At 40.2% G+C, this 9894-nt stretch overlaps 1 protein-coding gene across 4 annotated transcripts in view; it reads left to right on the top strand.

Annotated features, from left to right (window-relative positions):
* The window catches only part of USP18 (ubiquitin specific peptidase 18), a 64061-nt gene that overhangs the window by 5841 nt on the left and 48326 nt on the right, over window positions 1–9894 (top strand). For 3 of the 4 annotated variants that reach the window (XM_008704799.2, XM_008704798.2, XM_040641964.1), the window contains exons 2-3: window positions 5721–5980; window positions 7082–7178. In XM_008704799.2, coding sequence (XP_008703021.1) covers window positions 5923–5980; window positions 7082–7178 — 155 coding nt within the window. In that variant the 5' untranslated portion in view covers window positions 5721–5922. Of the gene's footprint in view, window positions 1–5720; window positions 6157–7081; window positions 7179–9894 lie in introns of all 4 variants that reach the window. The other variant, XM_008704801.2, reaches the window with a different exon arrangement.

Genomic DNA, 9894 nt, shown 5'->3' with positions numbered 1-9894 from the left:
TCTTAACCAGAATAAAGAGACATAGAGATACAAATACATTAATAGTAGGGGACCTCAACACTCCACTATCAGAAATAGACAGAACACCCTGGCAAAAACTAAGCAAAGAATCAAAGGCTTTGAGTGCCATACTCGACGAGTTGGACCTCATAGATATATACAGAACACTACACCCCAGAACCAAAGAATACTCATTCTATTCTAATGCCCATGGAACATTCTCAAGAATAGACCATGTTCTGGGACACAAAACAGGTCTCAACTGATACCAAAAGACTGAGATTATTCCCTGCATATTCTCAGACCACAATGCTTTGAAATTGGAACTCAATCACAAGGAAAAATTTGGAAGAAACTCACACTTGGAAACTAAGAACCATCCTGCTCAAGAATGATTGGGTAAACCAGGAAATTAAAAATCAGTTTAAACAATTTCTGGAGGCCAACGAGAATGAAAACACAACGGTCCAAGACCTATGGGATACTGCAAAGGCAGTCCTAAGGGGAAAATACATAGCCATCCAAGCCTCACTCAAAAGAATAGAAAAATCTAAAGTGCAGTTTTTATATTCTCACCTCAAATAGCTGGAACAGCAACAGAAGAACAGGCCTAAACCACGCACGAGAAAGCAGTTGATCAAGATTAGAGCAGAGATCAATGAATTAGAAACCAGGAGCAAAGTAGAGCAGATCAACAGAACTAGAAGCTGGTTCTTTGAAAGAATAAATAAAATAGACAAACCACTGGCAAGACTTATCCAAAAGAATAGAGAAAGGGCCCAAATCAATAAAATTATGAATGAAAAGGGAGAGGTCACAACCAACACCAATGAAATAGGAAGGATTATTGGAAACATTTATCCACAGCTTTATGCCAATAAATTAAGCAATCTGGAAGAGATGGAGGCCTTCCTGGAAACCTATAAAGTACCAAGACTGAAACAGGAAGAAATTGATTTTTTAAACAGACCAATTAATTATGAAGAGATCGAAACAGTGATTAAAAACCTTCCAAAAAACAAAACGCCAGGGCCTGATGTTTCCCCGGGGAATTCTCCCAAACATTCAAAGAAGAAATAATAACTATTCTCCTAAAGGTATTTCAAAAAATAGAAACAGAAGGAAAGGTACCAGACCCAAATATCCTTTTTTTTTAAATGATTTTTTTATTGTATTATGTTAGTCACCATACAGTACATCCCCGGTTTCCGATATAAAGTTCGATGATTCGTTAGTTGCTTTCCCCGGGGAATTCTCCCAAACATTCAAAGAAGAAATAATAACTATTCTCCTAAAGGTATTTCAAAAAATAGAAACAGAAGGAAAGGTACCAGACCCAAATATCCTTTTTTTTTAAATGATTTTTTTATTGTATTATGTTAGTCACCATACAGTACATCCCCGGTTTCCGATATAAAGTTCGATGATTCGTTAGTTGCGTGTAACACCCAGTGCACCATGCAATACGTGCCCTCCTTACTACCCATCACCGGTCTATCCCATTCCCCACCCCCCCCGAGGCACTCAGTTTCTTAAGCAGGATGGTCTTTAGCTTCCAAGTGTTTGAATTCCTCTGAGTTTTTTCCTGTGATTGAGTTCCAGTTTCAAAGCATTGAGGTCTGAGAATATGCAGGGAATAATCTCAGTATTTTGGTATCGGTTGAGACCTGATTTGTGACCCAGTATGTGGTCTATTCTGGAGAAAGTTCCATGTGCACTCGAGAAGAATGAGTATTCTGTTGTTTTAGGGTGGAATGTTCTGTATGTATCTATGAAGTCCATCTGGTCCAGTGTGTTAATCAAAGCTCTGTTTCTTTGTTGATTTTCTGCTTAGATAACCTGTCTATTGTTGAGAGTGGAACATTGAGGTCTCCTACTATGAAATGTATTATTATTGATACGTTTCTGTATTTTGGTTAACAGTTGGTTTGTGTAGTTGGCTGCTCCCCTGTTGGGGGCATAGATATTTACAATTGTTAGATCCTCTTGTTGGATAGACCCTTTAAGAATGTTATAGTGTCCTTCTGTATCTCTAACTACAGTCTTTAGCTTAAAATCTAATTTGTCTTCTCTGAGAATTGCTACCCCAGCTTTCTTTTGAGGTCCGTTGGCATGAAAAATTGTTCTCCGTCCCCTCACTTTCAGGCTGGATGTATCTTTAGGTTCAAATGAGTCTCTTGTAGACAGGGTCTACAAGATGGATGGGTCCTGTCTTTGAAACCTATCTGCAACCCTATGCTGTTTCATGGGAGCATTTAGGCCATTCACATTGAGAGGGATTATTGAGAGATATAATCTTAATGTCATCATGTTGCCTGTGAAGTCCTTGTTTCTATCGATTGTCTCTGTAAATTTCTGTTCTATATCACTCTTGGGGGTCTTTCTTCTTTTATAGAACCTCCCTTATTATTTTTTGCAGGGCCAGCTTGGTGGTCATATATTCTTTCAGTTTTTGCCAGTCTTGTAAGGTCCTTTTCTCTTCGTCCATTTTGAATGACAGCCTTGTTGGATAAAGTATCCTTGGCTGCATGTTCTTCTGACTTATTGCCCTGAATGAGTCTTGCCAGCACTTTCTGGCTGGCCATGTTTCTGTTGACAGGTCTGACGTTATTCTGGTGTTCCTCCCTCTGTAGTTAGAAATCTGTTCCCCCTCGCCGCTTTCAAGATGTTTCTCTGGATCTAAGGTTTGCAAATTGTACTATTATATGTCGTGGCATTGGTCTTTTCTCATCAATCTTTTTTTTAATTTTTTTTATTGTATTATGTTAGTCACCATACAGTACATCCCTGGTTTCTGGTGCAAAGTTCGATGATTCATTGGTTGTGTATAACACCCAGTGCACCATGCAATACGTGCCCTCCTTACTACCCATCACCAGCCTATCCCATTCCCCCACCCCCCTCCCCTCTGAAGCCCTCAGTTTGTTTTCTCATCAATCTTGGGAGGGGTCCTTTCTGACTCTTGGACACTAATGCTTGTTTCCTTCCCCAGATTAGGAAAGTTCTCAGCTATGATTTGCTCAAATATATCTTCTAAACCTCTCTCTCTCTCCACCCCTTCAGGAATCCTAATAATTCTGATATTGGAATGTTTCATTGAGTCAATCTCTCAAATCCCTTGGGCTTTAATCTGTTTTTTTCCCATACCTCCTCTGTTTTCTTCTTTTCTATCATCTTATCTTCTAGCTCACTAATTTGTCTTCTGCCTTGTTTACCTTGGCAGTGGGAGCATCCAGTTTAGACTGCACTTCATCATAGCATTTTTAAAAAAGTTTTTAAAGTTTTTATTTACATTTCAGCTAGTTAACATACAGTGTAATATTAGTTACAGGTGTATAATATAGTGATTTAACACGTGCACTCCTGAATCCCCATCACCTACTTCACCTCCCCTCTGGTAATCATCAGTTTGTTCTCTATAATTAAGAATCTATTTCTTCATTTGTCTCTCTCTCTTTTTTCCCTTTGCTGGTTTACTTCTTAAATTCCACGTATGAGGGGTACCTGGATGGCTCAGTTGGTTGAGCATCCAACTCTTGATTTCGGCTCAGCTCATAATTTCAGGGTCATGGGATCAAGACCCGTGTTGGGCTTGGCGCACTGAGCCTGCTGGAGATTCCCTCTTCTTCTCTCTCTGTCCCTCCCCCTGCTCTAACCCTCTCTTTCTCTCTCTCTTTAAAATAAATAAATAAAATCTTTTTAAAAAATTCCACTCCTACCGATCTTCCTATTTCTTGTGTTCCATAGATGAGAGAAATCATATGATAATTGTCTTTCTCTGCTTGACTTATTTCACTTAGCATTATCTCCTCCAGTGCCGTCCATGTTGCAGCAAATGTTGAGAAATCGTTCTTTTTGATGGCTGAGTAATATTCCATTGTATGTGAGAATATATAAAAAATATATATATTTATATATTCTCAGATTTATATATATTTATATATTATTTATCCATTCATCAGTCAATGGACACTTGGGCTGCTTCCATAATTTGGTTATTGTAAAAAATGCTGCTATATACATAGAGGTGCATGTATCCCTTTGAATTAGTGTTTTTATATTTCTTTTTTTTAAATTTTAATGTTTTTTTATTATATTATGTTAGTCACCATACAGTACATCCCTGGTTTTTGATGTAAAGTTCGATGATTCATTAGTTGCGTATAACACCCAGTGCACCATGCAATACGTGCCCTCCTTACTACCCATCACCAGTCTATCCCATTCCCCCACCTGCCTCCCCTCTGAAGCCCTCAGTTTGTTTCTCAGAGTCCACAGTCTCTCATACTTCATAGCATTTTTAAGTTTGGCCTGATTAGATCTCATTTCTGCCCTTAGAGATTCTATATTGTCATTAATATTTTTCTCAAGCCTAAATATAGACTTCATAATTGTTCCTCTGAAGTCTTTCTGACATCTTGCTTATATCCATATCCTTTAGGTTTGTGGCAGAGCCCACAGTCTCTAATTCTTTTCTTTGTTGGGGGTTCCTCCTCTTAGTCATTCTGTTGAGGGGTGGTTGAGGGAATGTACAGAGTCCAAAGTATTAACCACAACCCAAGCAAGATGCACCGATTTTATAGGGACCTCAGAGTTGTTGTCCTATTGTTCTTCCAGCCTGTCTTCTGGGGGAGGGGCCAGCCACGCTGTTACTCAGGCAACCCTGTTTGGGCAGAGTTGCCCTGCCCCCTGTGGGGGGGGGATGGGCTCCGTGAAAACCATATTTGGGGGGCTTTTGTTCTCTGGCAGCTTTCCCTGGCGGCTTTCCATGTCTCTTCCAGGATTCAGAGCAGAAATGACCACATCCAAACGTCTGTCTCAGAACAGAGAGATCACAGTCTACTCTTCACTGAGCTGTCCAGGCCACAGTGTCTCCATTTCTACCTGTGTTGCTAAAAACTGCAGTCTCCTGGGTTGTGCACCCCACAGCAGCACTCCCAGCTGTTGCTCCCAGGGCCGGGCACATCTCTGCCCTTTGTGCTTCTAAAACCACCAGCCACCCCCAGTTCATGCATGCCCCTGTAGCGCCAGGTTTCAGTCTGGGGGGCTTCCCTAAAGTCCTTTCCCCTCCGCTGTCTGTGCCCGGTCCCCAGTGCCCTTTGCCCTCCAGTGTTATCTCACCTTCCTGGCACCAGCTTATGGTGGCTCCCTCCCCCTTCTGTTTATCTTCCGATATCTGCCCACAGAGTCACAGCTCCCTGCTTCATACGTTGAGACCAACCACCAGAGACATTCTATTTGCAGAGATCCAGATATATCTTTTTACATCTCAGGCTGATTTTTGTGGGTGTTCAAAATGGTTTGGTAGATATCCAGCTTGATTCAGTGGACCAGTTGAAATGGGGTCCCCTACTCCTCTGCCATCTTTCTTTCCTCCAATAAGTGCCCTCTTTAATGCCCATCACCCATGTAGCCCATCTCCCCCAAACCTCCCTCCATCAACCCTCAGTTTGTTCTCTACCATTAAGAGTCACTTATGGCTTGTTTCCCTCTCTCCTTTTTTTTTTCTTTTCCCCCTTCCCATATGTTCATCTATTTTCTTTCTTAAATTCCACATATGATTGAGATCATGTGGTATTTTTCTTGCTCTGACTTATTTCACTCAGCATAATAAACTAGCTCTATCCACATAAGACTTGTCTCTTTGGAATCAGAACTGATCACATGAATGTGCACTCCCTCTCCCCTTATCCTTACCTACCTCTGATGTGTTTTCACAGAATTCCCACCAAAGTTGACTCACGTGAGCTCTTCCTGGAAGTGTGCAGTCCTGAAGACAGGCTTGGCAGACAGTGACCTGGGGATTTTGGAGTGATCGCTAATGAGTCAGGTGTTGGGGTCCCTGAGGAAATTTGCCAGTGCATCCTGGCTGAGTCTCAGCATTTCTCAGCAGAATCCATTGAGAAGAAGGAAGAGAACAACATGAAGCGGAAGAAGGAGCAGCTAAGGGAGCGCATCAGTGCCTGGGACTGTCCTCACGGTCATTAGATCCTCACATTTTTCTCTTTTTGACCACATGGAAATGCTTTGCTCACCCACTGTACTCTGAAGCAGTAGAGCTTTGTGGTTAATGACTCTTGGTTTCTTATGCCTCCATTTCTGCATCTGTAAAATGGGAATAACCATAGTACTGAGCACATAGGGTTGTTGGGAGGGGTAAGTGAGATAATCTCTGGAAAGTGCTTCAGATTAATGCTTGGCACATAGCAGCAGCCAACATTGGTTCCTGCCTATACTGTTATACCTGTGTGCTAGGATGTTTAGAGGCAAAGTGCTTCTGCTGATTCAGGAGCCGAAATCTATGATTACTTGCTGTCTCTGGATTTTTTCCATCTTAATGCCCTATCTCATATATGCAAAAGTCCTTTCCCCAGGAACTCTGATATTAGTGGTATTCCCTCCCTCTTAAATTACTCACCTTGTGGAATCAGCTTAGCCCAAGTTGAGTTGGGAAAGGAGAGTTTGGTTGCTATTACATCAGATAAATGCTTTCTTTTGGTTTTCTCACATCTTCAGAAGTTCCTTTTGGCTTCTGGCCTCTGGAGGTGAGCTTAGATTAGTGAATCTCCCCCAGAGCTTTTTTTTCCCCCCTCCCTGATTTCCTTCAGCCACATGGTGGGGACTGGGCAGAGGCCTTTCCACTGGACCCTGAAATAGACTAGCTAGGAAATGACTTTTATCTCTGAGCTGTATAGATGCCCATTCTGACAACTCTGTAGGGAACAACTTGAGTGGGGGAAACTCATAATGCTCCCAGTTATGCTTTCTGTAATGTTTCTTTCTTTGTCTTTGCTCTTTTAACAATTGCTTGTACAACTCATTTGCCGTTGCTTACTCTTTCTTGTGACAGCTCTCTTTTCCTAATGAACTGTTAAAAGTTTTACTACTATTTTGTTTTTCAGAGTCCCATGCTTTATCTCTCCTCTCCAATTTGTTTGCAAGCTCTTTAGTGAAGTCTTTGTACTAGTGAGAGTATTTTGCAGAATTTCATGTCCTTAGTAGGTTTTAGAAAAACATTTGATTTTTGTTGAGTCCCTTAGCTTGCCCTTGTCCTCAGTATTTTTTTCCCTTCCCTGTATAGGCCCGGTTGGTTTACACAACATTGGACAGACCTGCTGTCTTAACTCCCTGATTCAGGTATTAATTATGAATGTGGGTTTCACCAAGATATTGAAGAGGTAAGACTAACGTGTATATTATTGTACATTTGCATATATTCAATTTTTCACAGCGACCTGTACTTTTAAAAGTCTTCTTTGAACAGTTGCCAGAGAAAAGATATTATTCTGAACAATCTAAACTATATCACCTAAGAAGTTTAAAAAGAAATATGAATGCCTAATGATACTACAGATAAAGGACTGGTGTCCAAGATCTACAAAGAACTTCTCAAACGCAATACACAAGAAACAAATAAACAAATCATAAAATGGGCAGAAGATATGAACAGACACTTTTCCAATGAAGACATACAAATGGCTAAGAGACACATGAAAAAATGTTCAAAATCATTAGCCATGGGGAAATTCAAATCAAAACCACACTAAGATACCACCTTACGCCAGTTAGAATGGCAAAAATTGACAAGGCAAGAAACAACAATTGCTGGAGAGGATGTGGAGAAAGGGGATCCCTCCTACATTGTTGGTGGGAATGCAAATTGGTACAGCCACTCTGGAAACAGTGTGGAGGTCCCTTAAAAAGTGAAAAATTGAGCTACCCTATGATCCAGCCATTGCACTACTGGGTATTTACCCCAAAGATACAGACATAGTGAAGAGAAGGGCCATATGCACCCCAATGTTCATAGCAGCATTGTCCACAATAGCTAAATCGTGGAAGGAGCCGAGATGCCCTTCAACAGATGATTGGATTAAGAAGTTGTGGTCCACATATACAATGGAATATTATTCAGCTATCAAAAAGAACGATTTCTCAACATTTGCTGCAACATGGACGGGACTGGAGGAGATAATGCTAAGTGAAATAAGTCAAGCAGAGAAAGACAATTATCATATGGTTTCTCTCATCTATGGAGCATAAGAACCAGGAAGATTGGTAGGAGGAGAAAGGGATAAAGAAAGGGGGGGTAATCAGAAGGGGGAATGAAGCATGAGAGACTATGGACTCTGAGAAACAAACTGCGGGCTTCAGAGGGGAGAGGAGTGGGGGAATGGAATAGGCTGGTGATGGGTGGTGGAGAGGGCATGTATTGCATGGTGCCCTGGGTATTATACGCAACTAATGAATCATCGAACTTTACATCAAAAAAAAATATGTGAATACCTGTTTCCACCACCAGACATTTGGTTTCAGTTGGTCTAGGGTGGGGCTCAGGTAGTTACTTTTATTTTTTTAATTTATTCTAATTAATTAATTTTTTTTGTTTTTAAATATAAAATCCATTTAATTAATGTATAGTGTATTATTAGTTTCAGAGGTAGAATTTAGTGATTCATCAATTGCTTATAACAACCAGTGCTCCCTCCATCAAGTGCCCTCCTTAATGCTGATCACCCAATTACCCCATCTCCCCACCCACCTTCCCTCCAGCAACCCTCAGTTTGTGTCTCCTTCTCTGATTTTGCCTTATTTTTCCTTCCCTTCCCCTATGTTCATCTGTTTTGTTTCTGAAATTCCACATATGGGCACTGGTACTTTCAAAAACTCCCCAGGTGATTTGAAACTGCAGCCAGGATTGACAGCCACTGATTTGGTTAAAACGGTGTCTGGACTATATCAGTATCAGAAATATCAGAGGAGGAATAAATCAACAAGTGGGCCCCTGAATCTCTCCATTGATTTCTTTCAAACAGAACACACACACACACACAAAGTGTATATATATATTTATACATATATATATGTTTATACAGTATATATATATATACATATATATACTGGTATATACTTTATCACACATTCTTTTTAAAAAATGTTTATTTACTTTTTAATTTAATTAAATTGCTTTTAGTAAGGTTTTTTCTTGCCCCTGGATTATTAAGTTTTTATTTAAATTCCAGTTAGTTAACATACAGTGTAATATTAGTTTCAGGTGTACAATATAGTGATTCAACACTTCCATACATCACCTGGTGCTCATCACAAGTGCACTCCTTAGTCCCCATCACCTATTTCACCCATCCCCCCACCCACCTCCCTCTAATGACCAGCGGTTTGTTCTCTGTAGTAAAGAGTCTGTTTCTTAGGTGGCCCCTCTCTTTCTTTTTACCCCTATGCTCATTTGTTCTGTTTCTTAAATTCCATAAATGAGTACAATCATATGGTATTTGTCTTTCTCTGACTTATTTTCACTTAGCATAATACTCCCAGCTCCATCCCTGTTGTTGCAAATGGCAAGAATACATTCTTTTTTATGGCCAAGTAATACTATGGACTGTGAGAAACAATCTGAGGGCTTCAGAGGGGAGGGGGATGGGGGAATGGGATAGGCTGGTGATGGGTAGTAAGGAGGGCACGTATTGCATGGTGCACGGGGTGTTATGCACAACTAATGAATCATCGAACTTTACATCAGAAAACAGGGATGTACTGTATGGTGACTAACATAATAAAAAAACATTAAAAAAAAGGAAAAATAAAGAAAAATAGGTATTAGTTCTTCTTTCTTTTTTTAATTTTACTTTATTTTATTTTATTTAAATTCAATTAGCCCAGGTATAGTACATCATTGGTTTTTGATATAATGTTCAATGATTCATCAGTTCAGTATAACACCCAGTGCTCGTCTCATCATGTTCTTCTTTAAATGTTTGGTAGAATTGCCCTGGGAAGCCATCCAGCCCTGGATTCTTGTTTTTTGGGAGATTTTTTTATTACTGTGTTAATTTCCTTGCTGGTTATGGATCTTTTCAGGTTTTCTGTTTCTTCCTG

The sequence above is a fragment of the Ursus maritimus genome, unplaced genomic scaffold (assembly GCF_017311325.1).
Source record: "Ursus maritimus isolate PB19 unplaced genomic scaffold, ASM1731132v1 scaffold_26, whole genome shotgun sequence".
NCBI classification, from domain to species: domain Eukaryota; kingdom Metazoa; phylum Chordata; class Mammalia; order Carnivora; family Ursidae; genus Ursus; species Ursus maritimus.
The sequence above is the reverse complement of the archived record's forward strand: the minus strand, read 5'-3'. Positions and strand labels throughout refer to the sequence as shown.